Raw genomic sequence first — 17,559 nt, 5'->3', positions numbered from 1 at the left:
AATGGAAACCAAATTTACGAAGCTTATCCGGTGTCAGTATTCTCCTCAGAAGTAGTCTCAACATGAAAAATGAAATTTTCAAAGGTATCCGAGGGTGCCAAATGGAAGCAAATACCATAGACGTGGGTCGGGCCTGCCTAATGTCCCCAAAAGCCGAATGTAGAGAGAAATTTCCAGTTGTTGTGGGCATCCAAATGACTTCAGCTATACTTCCTTCTTCTGGGACCATTTGTTCTGAAATGGAATAAGCATTTTCCTTTGGCAGTGTGTGGTATAAAAGATTCAAATCCCAATGGCCATTGCTTACGAAGTTTCGAAACGACAAATTTGGGATAACCGGAACCTGTAGAAACAATGCACCACTCCCCAACCAGTTATCGTATCAAAAATGACACGCCCCATATTTGGCCACCCATAACATTGAGAGTTCCACTTGCCGGCTCACATTGATCATCCTTCGCCAAATTGCCGAATCCGTTGGCCTGAGTTCTACCTGACAAGGATGCAGATATTTACAATACTTTGCTTTCATGAAGGTCGACCACAGCGATGATTCTGTTCGGAATTTCCACCATAACTTGGAGGAAAAGGCTGTGTAGACGTCACTTAATCTCCGAAATCCAATTCCCCCTTCCTCAACTGGATAGCACAGTTGAGGCCAACGTATCCGGTGAAGCTTCGACTCTTCGGGTGAGGATCCCCACAGGAATGCCGAGCATGCCTTTTCTATAGTTTTAAACACCGAACTGGGAATTACTGCAGCTGACATTAGGGGAACTGGTATTGATGATAATACATGCTTGATTAGAATAATTTTTCCTCCAAAGGAAAGTAACCTTGATTTCCAAGACAGAATCCTTGCTAGTATTGCGTGACAAACTTCTCCAAAATAAGATGATTTACATCTTCCAATGTAGAGCGGAAACCCTAAATAGCGTATTGGAAATGACTTGTGGGCAAACCTAGAGATGCGATCAATCAGCCGTCGTCTCGCCATTGATACAGATGGATGAACTAGATAACAACTTTTTTGTACATTTATTAATTGGCCCGAGCATCTTTGATAATCATCTAACACTTTCATGATAGCCTTCAGGGAAAATGAGGATCCATTTGCAAATATAAAGAACATCATCCGCACATGCCAAGTGAGTAATAGACAGGCATCCATATGGAACTTTGAAACCCATAAATCTTCGTTGCATGACCAGATTATTCAGTACTCTAGATAACACCTCTACCCCTATAATAAATAATGCTGGTGATAATGGGTCACCCTGACGGAGTCCTCTCGAAGACTTGAAGAAACCGTATGAGGATCCATTTATAATGATGGAAAACCAGACATTAGAAATCAGTCGCCAAACCATATCAATGAATCTCTCACCAAAACCGAACCTTCTCAGAACATTGATAATATGACCCCATGCCACTCTGTCATATGCCTTAGACATATCTAGTTTCATAACCACATTACCACCTCTATTCTTTTTTGCCATACCCGATATCACCTCCTGTGCAAGTAGGAAGTTTTCGGTTATATTGCGGCCCTTCACAAATCCTGTCTGCTGGGGAGAAATGATTTTTGGCAATATTCCCGCCACTCTGTCTGCCAAGATCCTTGATAATAGCTTGTTGAAGAAATTACATAGGCTGATGGGTCTAAATTGAGAAAAATCTTGAGGATTTGGCACCTTTGGAAGTAGAACAATTGAAGTAGAGGTGATGAAACGAGGTAGTTCTGCTCCACAAAAAAAACTGAGTACCGCCTTGTAGACATCTTGGGCGATTACTTGCCATGCAAAAGTAAAAAATTTTCCCGTGAATCCATCTGGGCCAGCAGCACTTTCTTCATCCATTGCCTTCAGGACTCTAAAACCTCTTCAATTGAAGGGATTTCTTCCAACTTCACATTATCCTCTCCTGAAATCATAGGTGGAATTAGGTGTAGCATATCTGCAGATGATCCCAAAGAATCCGAGAAAAGTTCATAGAAATAGGTCGTTGCTTCACTTGCTATATCAGCTTCATTGTCCACCCAAACACCATTGGCTTTTTTGATACGATGAATCATACCTTGAACCCGTCTCTGTCTTACTATCGCATGAAAATACTTTGAATTGGTATCTCCCTGTCGAAGCCATTTTACCCTGGCCTTTTGCCTCCAAAATTGTTCTTCAATTGATAATGCATGCCTCAGCTCCGCCTGAGCCTTTTTGAGTTCAATCTGGCACTCCTCCGAATCATCTTGATCTACCACTTCTTCTGCCTGTTGCACCGCCATTTCCGCAGATCGCATATTATCGATCACGTTTCCAAAGTGTTCTTTGTTCCATGTCTGAATAGCTTTTCTTGTTGCCAATAATTTAGAACATAGAGCACGCATCGGAGATCCACTGACATCTTGATTCCAAGCTTGGCTTATCACCTCCAAGAGTTGTGGTTTAGTCGTCCACACATTCAAAAATCGAAATGGACGCGGCTTAGCATCTGATTGAGCGACAAATGAGAGCTTTAACGGTGAATGGTCAGATGGATGTCTAGCCAAGTGAAGGACAAAAATGTTATAAGAAAGATCTAGACATGCCCCGTTGACTAAGAACTTGTCTAACCTCTTTGAAATCCGAGCTCTACTTCGCCGATTGTTTGACCATGTGAAATTGGGTCCTGAGAAACCTACATCAAATACTCCAGCCTCCTCCATGAAAGACAGAAATTCCACTCCTTCTGTTATAGCAAATGGACGACCTCCCCTTTTTTCATGAGGTGCCACAATAACATTAAAATCACCCCCAATATACCAAGGAAGAAAACTAGGCTTATCAGTTAACAATGAGGACCATAACTCACGCCGCTCGTCAACTGAGCATTTTGCATGAACAAAGGACATAATTATTGGAGTAGGGATTAGGGGACTTTGTACATGTAGAGAAATATGCTGATCCGAATTACCAACAATCGAGCAAACAAAAGGATTATTATAGAACACCCAAATATCACTTGAACAATTAACAAGCACGTAATCAAATAATAGACATAGACGAATGGACTGTATTTTAGATACGTCTAACTTTGGCTCACAAATCACAACAAATTGGAAATGATGTGTCCGTACTAAATTGATTAATCTTCGTAGATTAGGTGCTTTAACTACTCCTCTAATATTCCAAAAAATACCATTAATCATGAGAAAGAACCTGGAATGAGTTTTTGGATAATGTCTCTGACCGTGAGCGCAAAAGTCTGACGGATTGAAAATTAGCCCTCACACCTTTTGTCCTTTTTTGTTTGGGATTACGGTCAGCCACCCCTGATTGATCAATACTTAAAGAAGGACCTGATGATTCTGGCAAATTTTCTTGTGGGACACCCGGTCTGGGAGACAAATTTCCTGCAATAGTTGGTGAGTTAACCTCCACTATCCCATGCTCTGTAGCCAGTCCACTATTAGTGGTCTATGATCGCTTAATTGGTCCTAAGTCACCTATTATACGAAGCATCATAGAAATTTTACTTTATAGGTATATAACAAAAAAATATACAATCAGTAAAGTTGATGGTTACGTAGGTACTTTGTCCCATTTAGTAACGTAAGTATGTCCTACAACATTTCGCAATCCCGTGTCAAAACTAACCAACACAAATTGGACCAACCTCAACCTCTAATATAGCAGTAGTACTTCAGAATCGGAACGAAGCCTAGTGAAAGTTGACGCACTTTCATTCAAGCTTCGAATAATGATTTCTTTTAGATATATGATGACAAAACCTGAATGCCATTCTCCATGAGAATTAAGAGATAATTTTTTTATCAGTTTGTCTAACAGATGCCCTATGGTACTCATTAAAATATATTTCAAATGTTATATTTTTGAAAATATAAGATTAATTAAAAAAAGTAAATAAATACAATTGATGATAGGTAAGATTAAATTGAAAAAGTATATAAATATAAGGGAGGATAATAATTGTTAGTATGTGCACATATCTGCTAGGTTAAGTGAGTGTTAGATGTACTAATGAGTGTTAGACGAGGGGCTTTGACGGAGTCAGGGGATTTCTCCATCGCTTCCACATACGCGCTGGTTGGTAGCCAGACCCCCTCGTCTTTCATGTTTGATAGGGTTTGTCACTCTGTAATCCCAATCAAGATATCATTCTTCATGGTAAGGCTCCTGCGGGATCGGTTACCGATGGCGTCGTCACTAGGAAGATTGCAAGTGTATGGTCCATCCAAGTGTTTTTGCTGCTTGGCCTCACAATCTGAATCGTTGGAGCACGTCTTTGCGGAAGGTGAGCTAGCTCAATTTTTGTGGACCTTTTTTGGAAATGGCGCTGGAGTGAGGTATAGAGGATTAGGGGTGCGGTCGCGTTTGGCGGCTTGGTGGTGCCTACCGGTTCAGTACTCTCGTATGGAGTCATTACACTCGGTTTAATCTTCCATTATTTGCTGGCATATTTGGTTGGCACAGATTCTTGCAATTTTTTATGGGCAGCTCCTGCGGCGACAGACCATTTGTGATCGTATCCTGGAAGATGTCGTAGGGCTATTTTCCAGGAAGTTTGCAGGTGAGTTTACTGGGGTTGGCTCCTGGCCGGCGGTCTACTCCAGCATCTCTGGGTGGAGGCCTCGATATTCCCATAGAGTGGTTTGTTGGGAATTTCCAGCCCAGGGGGTCTTCAAGTTAAATACCGATGGGTGTTCGTTTGGCAATCCGGGCGTTAGTGGCGGGGGTGGTGTGCTTAGGGACTTTTCTGGTGCTTTGCTGTTTGGATTTTCTGTTCCTTTTGGGGAGCTGACTTGTCTTCAAGCGGAGATAAAGGCTTTGGTGTTTGGGGTTCAACAGTGCTGTCTTCGGGGATTCTCGCGGATTCGGGTGGGGGTGGACTCTCTTGTGTTAGTAAACCTACTGGTAAGACAATGGAAGTGTCCGTGGTTAGTTCGATCGGATCTGGATGCGTTACTGGCAATGCAGGGTGTGGAGTGGACGGTGGGGCATTGTTATCGGGAAATGAATCAAGTGGCGGATGCTTTAGCCAAGGTGGGGGCACAGTCTGAAGGGATTATTTTGTATACGTCACAGTCTGAGTTGCCAAGATTGGCAAGGGGGGCCTTAGGGTTAGATAGGTCGCAGACTCCTGCTATTCGTTCTCGAGCTGTTTCTCATTGTAGTCTGTGTTCTTTGGTTTTCTTGCTTTTAATAAAAAAGTAGCCACATTGGTTGAAAAAAAAAAAAAAAAGAATGTCTAAAAGACAAAAACTCTTTTTTCTTTTTATATTACGGCAAAATACACTTTACCCCTGTGGTTTAGCACTTTTTCACATAACTTTTCTATGGTTTCAAAAGTTATATATAACCTCCTCATAGTTTAGATTAAAGTATCAAAATAAAGGAATTTGCATTCCATAATGGAGTCAACTAAAATGTCAAAAGTACCCCAATGCAAAGTTAAAAATTATTTATTAACCATAGGGGGTTACGCATATATTATGAAAATTATAAGGGACTTATATGATAAAATACTAAACCATACTGGATTATATGGTAAAATATAAAATCATACCAGGTTAGAGCGTCATACATATTGTGTTTATATATTTTGATCACTTCAACCATTTTAGTTTTTAAATAAGGCTAATTTCAATATTTTCATAGGTTTTATTACAAATGATCATTTCTGTCATTTTAACAATTTAATTAGGCGGGGGGCTCTCGGGGCGGGGGGTGGGGCGGGGGCCGAGGGGAATTTTTTCCCCCCGTTTAGAAACGGGGCGAGGCAACCGCCCCGCGGGGGGCTCTCGGGGCAGGGGGTGGGGCGGGGGCCGGGGGGGGAATTTTTCCCCCCGTTTAGAAACGGGGCGGGGGAGTATACCCCCGCCCCATCCCCTGCCCCGCCACCCGCAAAAAAAATTATATATATAAATAAATAAATATATAATTATATATAATATGTAATTTAATTAGTTATAAACTTATGATAATGATATTATTAGTTAGATGTATTATATAATGTATATTAGTGTATGTAATATAATTGATATTATCAATTATACGAATAATTAGACATGTCTACTAATAGAATTTATTAATTAGTTATACTAAATTTACTAATACATTTATACTAAATTTCTAATTACACTTAATAGAATAACACTTTTTCACAAAAAAAAGCATAAACACAATAATGAATTAGTGATTGTATTTGTACCAAAAGTGAAAACTTAACTATTTTAGTTATATTTATTTCATCATGTTGGATTGTATTCAAATAACTTTTATTTGATTGTTTTTATGAGTTTCAATTGTAAAATTATAATGAATAATAACTTGATGATGTGTTGATATTTTAGTACTTGATTATTTATTAAAATTTAACTATAATAAAATTTTATTAACCTCGCGGGGAAAATTTTATTAACCCTGCGGGGGCAGGGCGGGGCGGGGGGAGTGGGAGGCGGGGGACGGGACGGGGGTCGGGGAGAATTAATAGGCAACGGGGCAGGGGGCGGGGGACCCCGCCCCGTTGCCATCCCTAAATTTAATTCAAACAATGAGGGGGATTATATGTGGTTTCTAAAACTATAGGGGAGGTATGTGAAAAATTGCTAAATCAAAGGGGAGCAAAGTGTATTTTGCTCTGTATATTATTCTATCCAGGATTACCTTTCCAAAAATAAAACCCAAAATCCAAATTGTACAATTAACATAAGAGTTTGTCTATTGGGTGTCTATTGGATACTGGATAAGATGTATCTTAAATGTTAGATTTTTTAGAAAGTAAGATTAATTAGAAAAAGTATATTACTGCAAGAGAAGATAATAATTGTTAGCACATGTATATATGTGGTAAGTCAGGTAAAATTTAGGTATGTTAATAAATACCCATTGGGCACCAATTAGAACTTAAAACACCGTTAACATATTTAGTGATTTATTTAGCTTTCCGTTGTAATCATGACTGATGGATCGCTACTAGACAAATAACAAACAATATGAAAAAGAAATGTTGTATTTATTTAATTTTTTGGCTGTATCTCTGCTTTCTGGGCAAGGAAATTAGCAAGTACTCATTCAGCATTATTAGTGCATATATGGCCACGCTGTAAGTTTATCCAATAACCAATAATATAATGCAACCTGTGAAGAAAAATAATTTAAAACAGATAAAAACTTTTAAAATACCTTTTTCTTTTTTTAGTTTAAGTAAGGGGATTCAAATTTGAGACTTTTTACTTACACTTTTTCCCCCTCAATCATTCAATCCTTCCCTCCTCCCAAAATGGATAAAAACTTAGTTTAGTGTCCAGTGAACATAATATTAATCTTAAGGAGGGGTTAAATCCACACCTATCCATACTAAATTCACACCTTATATATTTAGGAAAATGTTATTTGCATTCTATTTTTTGTTAATTGCATTCTCACCATTTATTTTATCATATAGTATAATAAATGAAAATCATATGATAAAAATGATAGTGGGAATTTGATTAACAAAAATTGGAGTATAAATAACATTTTCCTATATTTATTAGACATTAATGTCATTTGTTTTAATACATTAAACTAAAACTTTTAATAGCATTTAAATTATCTTTCTACCTAATGAAAATAGGAACAATGATATCTTTTCTAAAGAAAAAAAATTATATACCCTAGTATTTGTGCTAGTTCTATAGAGAAATTTCTTTCTTCTTTATATCATTCCGATATTTTATGTTCCTTTGAAGTTGCTTTAAAATAATTATTTTCTTTCTTTGTATGAGCTTAGTACCTTTATTTTGTTGAATCGTTTTTAATACTAATTTACACATAATCACATGACAGATATTTGTATGGAAAAGTTATTATGATTGCATGTTCCATCTTAAAAACTATTGAAATTTTAATTTTAGAGATTTGAAATGTGTAGACATTGCTATTTACATGCTTATTTGTAATTTGAAAATCTCACTTGCTAAAATAAACTTTAAATTAAAAATTAATATTCCTTGGTACTTGTAAAATGTTTTAAAATATTGTCTTCTAAATGGTAACATTTTTCCCCTCTTTTTTGTTTTGTCGACATATGCTACTTAAAACTATGAAAAGCATCAAATAAACTTAATAGACGAGGGCATTATTGTCCAATGAATATATTGGATGCGGATTTAGTATGAAACAGTGTGGATTTAACCCCTCCATTGATCTTAATTCAATTAATTCCCTATGCCTATTGTAAAATTAAAAAGGTATAAAAGTAGCAATAATTTTAGAAAGAATTCCATAATTCAACTCAGTAATATCCAATTTGATATCCCATAATGGCAAGGGTCAAATCAAATGCTACCTTAACTCTAACAACCATTAACTAATGGCTGAGAATTCCGCAAGAGGCAGCTTGAGTTAAGGAGCAAACTTGTAGAACAATCCATTTATCAACCGCAATCATGCCCAAGCTTTCAAACACCTAAACTAATTTCCATGCAAACTCAATCCATTATTAAAAAACTCCAGACAGAAAATTGAATTGGAAATCAAAATTTAGCAGGTGTACAAAATGAAAATATATGCCCAACAAGGTAGAATAAGAGAACCTTATCAACATTAACAGCAAAGCAAGGTTGATCCATGAGGAAGTAAAATCGAGGTTGAAATTGGATAAAAGTATAAAATTACATATTCTGAAGGAAATTACGTATGAAGTCACTCATGAACTCTCGGATGATATATGATTAGAGGCAACTAAATGGTCAGTTTTTTACTGAAAGGATCCATCCTACAAATGCTAGGCCTTAATTTTCAATCTCCGCCCTACTAAGGTGTTGGAAGTGTTTTGAAAATCCGACCGGGCTGGCCGGTTCAGTAACTGGCAATGCCTTCGATCTGATTTAATGAAAAATCCAAAGAATTAATTGAACTGATCAAACCTGATCAAGACCAGTTGAATCGATAAAAATCGAGAGGTTCATTCGATTTCTATTAAAATTTTATTTTCTAAAATAAATATTTTAGTTTTATTCAAAATTTTAATACTAAAATTAATAAAAAATTATCAAACCTTTGAATCGAAATTAAATCGATTGAACTAGTCGAACCACGAACTGAAAGGTTTTTCGATTCACTCCTCGGTCTGAATTTAGAAACATTTAGCGGCAACTTGAGGCTAAGGCTATTTGAACTGACGAGAAGCTGATCGTGCCAATGAGATGGACTTTGAGAGACCATGTAGCGTGCAGCTGGAGGTGAGAATGTCATAACAATTGATGGACCCAAAACAATAATCAACATAATCCCACAGAAATAATCACAAGTACTAGATAAATGAGGCAAAGGAATTTTTCTATTGATGAAACAAACTGCAGCTACAATACGCAAAACGAAAAAACCACGAACATAGGCTTTTACACTAGTTACAATGCCTTATATGGCTGATTTCTATTACTAATACATCTTAGACTTGTATTCCACTCGGGTCCACCATACTAACTAACCAAGCAAACTAATACTAATAACCAACTACATTAGCTTGGTTTAATTATTTTCAACATACCCTCCCTTAAACCAAGCTCCTTTAAATAGCCCTTGCATGCCTAACCATTGACATCCAAAACAACAGTCCTTGTAAGTTAAGAATTGGAAAGCAAACCTCTATTACCGCACGAAGTCAAAGCAAAAATGTAATTCATTTGACAAAAATAATTTTACCTTGATTATTTTCATGATGAACTGAAACTCTCAGCGCATCATACAAAGTTTTGGCAAATAAAATCATACTGTGGACATGTTTTTTCTGCCTTAAGAAAACATGAGGAAAGAAAGAGAGATTGAGGCCAAAACCGCATGCAAGTCTCTAGATCTTTAGAAGACAAGACTCCCATAATTCATAACAAAGTTTCACCAACACAAAAAATAAATAAATAAAATAAATTTTTATCTAAACATGAAAGAGTCAAAAGCTCACCCATAAACCTCCAAGAATTTTTTTTTTTTAATTAAATATTTTATTTATTTTAAGAAAATTTTGGCAGAGTTTCCCCTTATAAATGGACAAAACTCCCTGCCAACAAACCCAAATTCAAGAAAAATATCACATGACACTTGCTACATTCTAACTCTACAAAAGTTTGGAATCCCAATTGATGAAGAGCAAAGCAACTGGTACGAGAGCATCATCTCCTGTGTCTGAAGCAGTAATTCTATGTGTTTCTTGTTTCTAAAGAATCCCGAATTAGCCAACCTCCTAGGTTAGCCCACTTTCCTCTGCCTGAGGGAAGGCATGCCTAACTCGTCTAGCGAATTTCCCCTCTCGTCTGTCTTGGAATTTCATTGAACTCATCATAAATGGTGACATTCCGATTATGGCTGGACGCACCCACATTTACCAAACTATCCGCCACCCTATTTGCTTCTCTGTAGCAATGAGAAAATCGTGCTACATCGATAATCATGCCCCAAATTTGGTCTACCTCCCGTCGTATCACCCACGGACACTGGAGACGCCGTTGAAGAATCCCAACGAGAACTAGGGAATCCACTTGAATACTTACATCGTTAAACCCCTTTTGAAAGCACAAACGGAACCCCATTGCCAGGGCCAATGCCTCTACGCGCAAACTCGAAAGTTCCCCAAAGTAAGCTGAGAACGCAAATAATGGCAATCCCGATGAGTCACGTAGTATTCCCCCACCGCCACTCACTCCTGGATTTCCCTTGGAGCATCCATCTGTATTTAATGTTAGCAATCCCGCCTATTTCGCCTTCCACCATACCAAGTGAAAACTATAACGCGATGGTTGTTGAGTTGTCCACTCATACAGCTGAAGAAACGTGTGCACCCCAAGTCTCTGTTTAAACTGAATCTCAACCACCCCTATCACGTCTAACAAAATGGCATGACAAATCCTCAGCACTGCCATCTGCCTTCCTTCATAGTGTGCAATGTTCCGAGCCTTCCAAATATGCCAACATATAAAACTGGGAAGAACCAAGAAAAGGAACCGTCTTACCGCGTGCCGAGTGGAGAACAACCACCAAGTTAGCCATGCCCATAGTGACGAGCCAAGTTGTGTTATTCCACAAATCCTACCAAAATAACTCCATACATCCTTTGCAACTTGACCCTCCGCAAACACATGCTCCAGTGTCTCAATCGCTCCCTCTTGGCAACACAAGCACTTTGAAACCAATTGGACTCCAACCCTCCGCAAGACATCAGTTAAAGGCAATTTCCCCAACAGAAAACGCATCATGAAAAATGAAACTTTCAACGGAATCCGAGGATGCCATACCTAAGAGTGTAAGACGGAGTAATTCCGAGCTTGACGGACCTCCTGAAATGCCGATGCCAACGTGAATTTTCCCGAAGCTGTCTGGCGCCATACCAACTCGTCTTGGAGATCTCCGTTTGGGACCGAGTGTTGTAGAATTAGAGGGATGAGTTCTTGCGGTATATATTGCCTCAGCATAGCACCATTCCATTCCCTATTAGTGAGGAAGTCCTTGAAGGAGAGGGTGGGGTTCACCGTAGCTTTCAAACATAGAGCTCCACTTCCCAACCAGTTATCATACCAAAAATTACATGACCCCGCGTTCACTACCCATAGCATGGCTAACTCCACCTGTCGGCTTATGTTTAACATTCGTCTCCACGTTGATGAGTCTAACCTTCGCAATTCCACCTGGCACAGATGAAGGTCCCTGCAGTATTTAGCTCGCATAAACTGTGCCCAAAGCGACTTTCCAGTCCGAAAAGTCCACCACAATTTACAGGAGAATGCCGAATACACATCCCGTAGCTTTCTGAAACCCAATCCCCCTTCCTCAACCGGAAGACATAACTGAGACCATCTGATCCAGTGAAACTTCGTCCCTTCCCCTACTGATCCCCATAGAAAATTCGTACAAGCCTGCTCTATTCGATTAAAAACTGAGACGGGACATACCACAGTTGATAGTAAGTGAACTGGGATGGATGCTAGCACATGCTTTATCAAGACTATTCTCCTTCCCGGGGATATCAACCTTGACTTCCAAGACATAATTCGAACTAGCACCGCTTGACACACCTCTCCAACGTAAGCTAACTTGCTTCTTCCCAAATACAAAGGCAAACCAAGATAGCGAATGGGCAACTCCTGTCAAGTGAATTTCGTAATCCGCTCAATCACTCTTCTCCGAGCTGGGGATAAAGTCGGATGAACAAAGAATCCACTCTTTTGAGCATTGACCAGTTGTCCTGAGGAAAGCTGATATGCCTCAAGCACCTTCATGGTTTGTTTCAAAGCGGCAGTTGACCCATTGGTAAAAATTAGTACATCATCAGCAAAAGCTAGATGCGTGATGACAGGACAACCCATTGGGACTCGAAACCCTACAAAACTCTGCTGCAATGCTATAGAATTCAGCCCTCGTGACAGCATTTTCGAACCAATAATAAAGAGCACTGGGGATAGTGGATCCCCTTGTCGTAACCCCCTAGTAGATTTGAAACATCCGTGCGATGTTCCATTGATTATGATTGAAAACCACACATTAGAAATAATCCTCCAGACCAGGTCTATAAATCGCTCTCCAAAACCAAATGCATGCAACATGGTAATAATATGTCTCCAAGACATCCGATCATATGCCTTAGTCATATCCAGTTTTAGGGTAACATTTCCCCCTCTTGTCTTCTTGCCTATGGTGGATATCAACTCCTGAGTTAGCAAGTAATTATCCGTTATGTTTCTGCCTTTAACAAATCCCGTCTGTTGGGTGAGATAATTCTCGGTATAACAGAGCCCAGCCGCCCCACCAAAATTCTGGATAATAATTTGTTGAAAAAATTGCAGAGGCTAATCGGTTTGAATTTTGAGAAATCTTGGGGATTCGAAACTTTAGGTAGCAAAACAATTGAGGTGGAAGTAATAAACTTAGGTAGCTCATTTCCACAGAAGAAACTCACCACCGCTATGTGCAGGTCCTGAGCAATGATATCCCATGCGAACGTGAAGAACTTCCCTGTAAATCCATCCGGACCCGCAGCACTCTCCCCGTCCATGGTGAACACCATACGTTGAACCTCCTCCAAGTCAGGCACTTCTGCCAACAATGTGTTCTCCTCATTTGTGATCACTGACGGAATTAAATGCACTAAATCCCCTGGACAGGAGTCCATGGACCCCGAAAAGAGGCCGGAGAAGTACTCAACCGCCTCCCATGCTATGTCATCGTCCTTGTCCTCCCACGCGCCATATGAATTTTTCACCCTGTGTATCGTCCCCTATACTCTCCTCTGTTTGACCACTGCATGAAAATATCTTGTATTCCGATCCTCACTATTAAGCCACTTGACCCTTGATTTTTGCCTCCAAAATTGTTCTTGAATTGCCAATACCCTATTCAGCTCTGCTTGTGCCTTGTGAAGCTCCTCGCGACCCTCAACGGAATCATAATGTTCCACCCCTTCCTGTGCCCGTGCAAGCCCAGCCTCAGCATCCGCAACAGCAGTGCTTATATTTGCAAAGTACTGCTTATTCCATTGCTGAATCGCCCGACGGGTAGCCAACAACATTGAGCACAAAATTCGTAACGGTGATCCTTGAATTTCTGTGCTCCAAGCCATTCTAACTACGTCTAATAACTCTGGCTTAAATGTCCATACATTCAAAAAGCGAAACGGCCGCAGCCTATTGTCTAGCCTCGTAGCAAACGAGATTCTCAGCAGGGCATGGTCAGATGGATGTCTAGCTAAATGAACTACTGAAATAGCCGAAGCCAACTCAGTACACTCCCTATTAATGAGCAATCGGTCTAGTCTCTTCCAAATTCTAGCCGTTCCCCTCCGATTGTTGCACCATGTAAAACTAGACCCTGAAAAACCCGCATCAAAGACCTCGGCCTCTTCCATGAACGACAAAAACTCAATACCCTCTGCTACCGAAAATGGTCTCCCGCCTCGTTTTTCATGAGCATCTACAATAACATTGAAATCTCCTCCAATACACCAAGGCAGGGAATAAGGTTTGTCGGCTAAAAGTTTTTTCCATAAATCCCGACGTCCCTCTACCGAACATAAAGCATGAACAAATGAGAAAATCATTGGCCCAGGCAACCACGGGTGTTGAATAGATAGGGAAATATGCTGATTAGAATTACCAACAATAGAGCAAACAAAAGGGCAATTATAAAAAATCCAGAGATCCTCCGAAACGTTAACAATTGCATAGTCAAATGATAACCTCATACGAATGGGCTCAACTCGAGATACATGTAATTTTGGCTCAAAGAGTGCAACAAATTGAACCCCATTGTCGCGCCCCATTTTTAATAAAAATAAAGGTATAATAAGTGAGTGAAGTATGGTTTGAAAAACAAATGGTGATGTGTGTGAAAATGAAAGGGAAAGGCCATGGGACTTTGAAATGCGACGTTTTGACCAAAAATAGTAATCTAAAAAGGTTTTGGTAAAATGTAGGAGTCACCACTTGGTATTGAATTAGGGTGTACCAAGTCACCCAAAAAATGAGGATTTAAATGTAAAACCATTTTAGATTGACTCCAAAATCTACGATAAATCAGAGAAAAATGGTTCGGGGGTCACAGTTGAAGAGAAGGAAGGCAAAGACAATGTCTAAGGCACCCTCTCAACCTAGCCTAAGCTAGTTGCATGACTTAGTCATGATTTTCCTAATTTCTAACCACAAGATGTATCGCATTTGGATGTAACTAATATGAATGCATCCCTAAATCTAATGATGAATCGAAAGGGACAAATATCTCTTAGAGGCTCGATTGGACTAATTCACATAAGTTGTGATAGCCAAGGATAAGCCCTCCAAGAGGTCACGAGTAATGCTAATGACAAAAGAATGAATGAAATGAATGTATGCAATGTGAAAACATGAGCTTGTGTGAAGTGAAAAAAGTAATAATAATAAAAATAATAGTGTGTAAGTGGGAGTGTGCAAATGGGGATGCAAGGTGAGGTATGTAAACTGATAGTGTGAAGTGCATGTGTGCTCAGTGGGAGCATGTAGAATGCTAGTGGTAGAGTGAGAATGTGTAAGATAAGAGTCATGTGAAGTGAACATGTGAAAAAAGTAATAGTATATGAAGTGAGAGTGCAAAGTAATAGTAAGTAAATGAAATGCATGAACCCTCGAGGAATGCAAGCAAGACGGGTACGGGGAGACCCTAAATCGTGACTTTTGCTTTTCCTTTTGGTTAGAAAAAGAATGAGCGTGCTAAGGCTATGTGTAGCCAAACTCGTCCATCCTCTTTACCAAAAGAGTAATTCCCTAAACTAATCAGGCAAATGACCCTAATGACTAGAGTGAAACGCAAAGTCCTAAAGATCATACTTAGAATGTGGGAAAAGGGGAAAGGATCATGCAAAAATGTAAAAGTACTAACAAATGCATGAAATGTAGTGAGGGCATGCGAGTATGTACTAGCGAGGGACGGCCCTATTGGGTCTAGCATTGGACTAGCCCTTTACTAACGCTCTCTCACAAGCATTAGACTTGTGAGAGCTCGAGGGGAAGACCATGACTAGCATTGGACTAGCCACGGTAACGTGCATTCCATCCACATAATCAGATATAATGATAAAAGCAAATAGACATGTGAGGCACATATTTTCACATAGCACGTAGCACATAAGCTTGCTTATCTAGATGCAGAAACCTAGGGAAAGCAATTAACACATAGCATGCAAAACACACAAAGCAAACAAGCCCTAACTATTACATTTGGGGGGGGCCTACTACAATCTAAAAGGGGAATATGAAATGAAATAATAAATACCTAACTATTACAAATTTGGCATTTAAATGCCTTTTAAATAATCAAAATGAACTAAAATAAATATACCAAAATTAAAACGAATAAAGCGAATAAATAAATAAATAAAATGAAACATTCAAAAGGCATGCAATTAAACACATAAATCACATAAGTACACATAGGGTCAAATAAAGTAAAAATAAGGGATAGAGTGTACCTCCCTTGAGTTGGGGCCCTAATGAAACGAATTTATTTATTTACCCTCCAAAATAATAAAAAGGGTCAAGGCATCACTTTAATTAACAATTAACTACATGGAATAAAAATTAAACATGAAATGAAAATTAAACACGAAATGGAATCACTTAAGGTATTTACGTAAAATAAACCATCCATATGCAAGAAATTAAAGCAAACAAGGTCCTAAATAAAATAATTAAAAAAGTTTTAAGAGTCTAAAATGAAATACTAAGATTAATGGCTTAAGATGGGCCCTATCAAAATCACATGCTAAAACTTCACAAAAAATGAATGGAAACCTGTTTGTTAAAATTAAACACCAAAAATTACCCAAAATTTTATTAAACCTCAAAACCAAAATCTATCAAAACTTATTAAACCTCAAAATTCATTCTAGAATCATAAATAATCTATCCAAATGATCATATTAAAGTGTACCAATCAAACAATAACATTTTAATGGGACCAAATGGATTAATTTTCCCAATTTTCCGGGCCACCGTAGCATTAAATGCAAATCAAGGGGTTAAAAGGCAATTTTCCTTTTTGATTCGCATGCAATTTACGCAGAAGAAGCTTTCTCTGCAACAATTCTATTTCCAACCGTGGCTTTCTTCCATTTCATCATGCAAACAAAGACCAACAAATATCCAAATTTTAGATCAAAACAAGACAACACTACAAGCTTCAATCATCAACTAAACCAAACATTACATTTTGTCGCAAGATCAAAGCTGAGAATCTGAGTTGACCAACAGCAAACGAAAGGGAAAAAATGCAGCAAGGGATGCAAGAGATTATATGCATCAGGAAGACATTACAAGCATCAGCAGCTCCATGATGCAATTGAATGGAAAAAATGCAGCAGAGATTGTAGACACCAAATTTTTAGTGTAATTTCATTTACTATTTATTTTTATTTTTATTTGTCGTGTTAGTTTTATTTACTTTTTGTTTTTTAGTTTTTTATTTTTAGCCATTTTAGCGTAGAATTTCTCGAAAAGGAAAAGCATTCACAAAAATATGCTTTAGTTATTTTAGATTTAAATTCATTGTTATTTAATTAAAAAAAAGAAGAAAAGGAGAGGAAAATCATCACTAGAAAAAAAAGAAAAAAAAAAGAAAAAGAAAAAAGCGAGCTCATGGACCATAAGAAGCATTGCATCAAAACCCTTTCTCATGTTTTTCTGCAAAAACGCAGATAAAATTTTCCAGCTCCTTAGCCACGGATTTCCTTCATTTCTCCTTATTGTTTTTCTCCACCGTTTGATCATTTCTTTCGTCCCACCTGGTCTTCATCCGCAATCAAGGACGATCAATAAGAATCAATCGGATGGCCACGACAAAGAGAGTGGAATGAAGTTTATGAGGGCCTTTGATATCAGGGTTTTGAGGGTCGGCTATCTGATATAAAAAGAAAGGGACAGCAGCTGGGAGTCGGGGGGGTGACGGCGGAGAGTTGGGACGAGTGAAAACAGCGGGGAAGCATCGAGTGACGAAAAAAGAAAAGATCCGGAAAGGAGGAGTAGGAGAATCTGGGGTGGGAGCTAGGTTTTAGGAAAAATGA

At 38.7% G+C, this 17,559-nt stretch overlaps 2 protein-coding genes across 2 annotated transcripts; both read right to left on the bottom strand.

The window, feature by feature from the left end:
• Positions 1–1,864: 1,864 nt before the first annotated feature.
• On the bottom strand, positions 1,865–2,890 carry LOC140016185 (uncharacterized). Its single transcript, XM_072069627.1, has one exon. The coding sequence runs from the start codon at positions 2,888–2,890 to the stop codon at positions 1,865–1,867; it is 1,026 nt and encodes a 341-aa protein (XP_071925728.1).
• Positions 2,891–13,248: 10,358 nt separating this feature from the next.
• On the bottom strand, positions 13,249–14,289 carry LOC140016171 (uncharacterized). Its single transcript, XM_072069608.1, has one exon. The coding sequence runs from the start codon at positions 14,287–14,289 to the stop codon at positions 13,249–13,251; it is 1,041 nt and encodes a 346-aa protein (XP_071925709.1).
• Positions 14,290–17,559: the final 3,270 nt, after the last annotated feature.

This window comes from Coffea arabica, chromosome 1e (assembly GCF_036785885.1).
Source record: "Coffea arabica cultivar ET-39 chromosome 1e, Coffea Arabica ET-39 HiFi, whole genome shotgun sequence".
Lineage (NCBI taxonomy): Eukaryota > Viridiplantae > Streptophyta > Magnoliopsida > Gentianales > Rubiaceae > Coffea > Coffea arabica.
The sequence above is the reverse complement of the archived record's forward strand: the minus strand, read 5'-3'. Positions and strand labels throughout refer to the sequence as shown.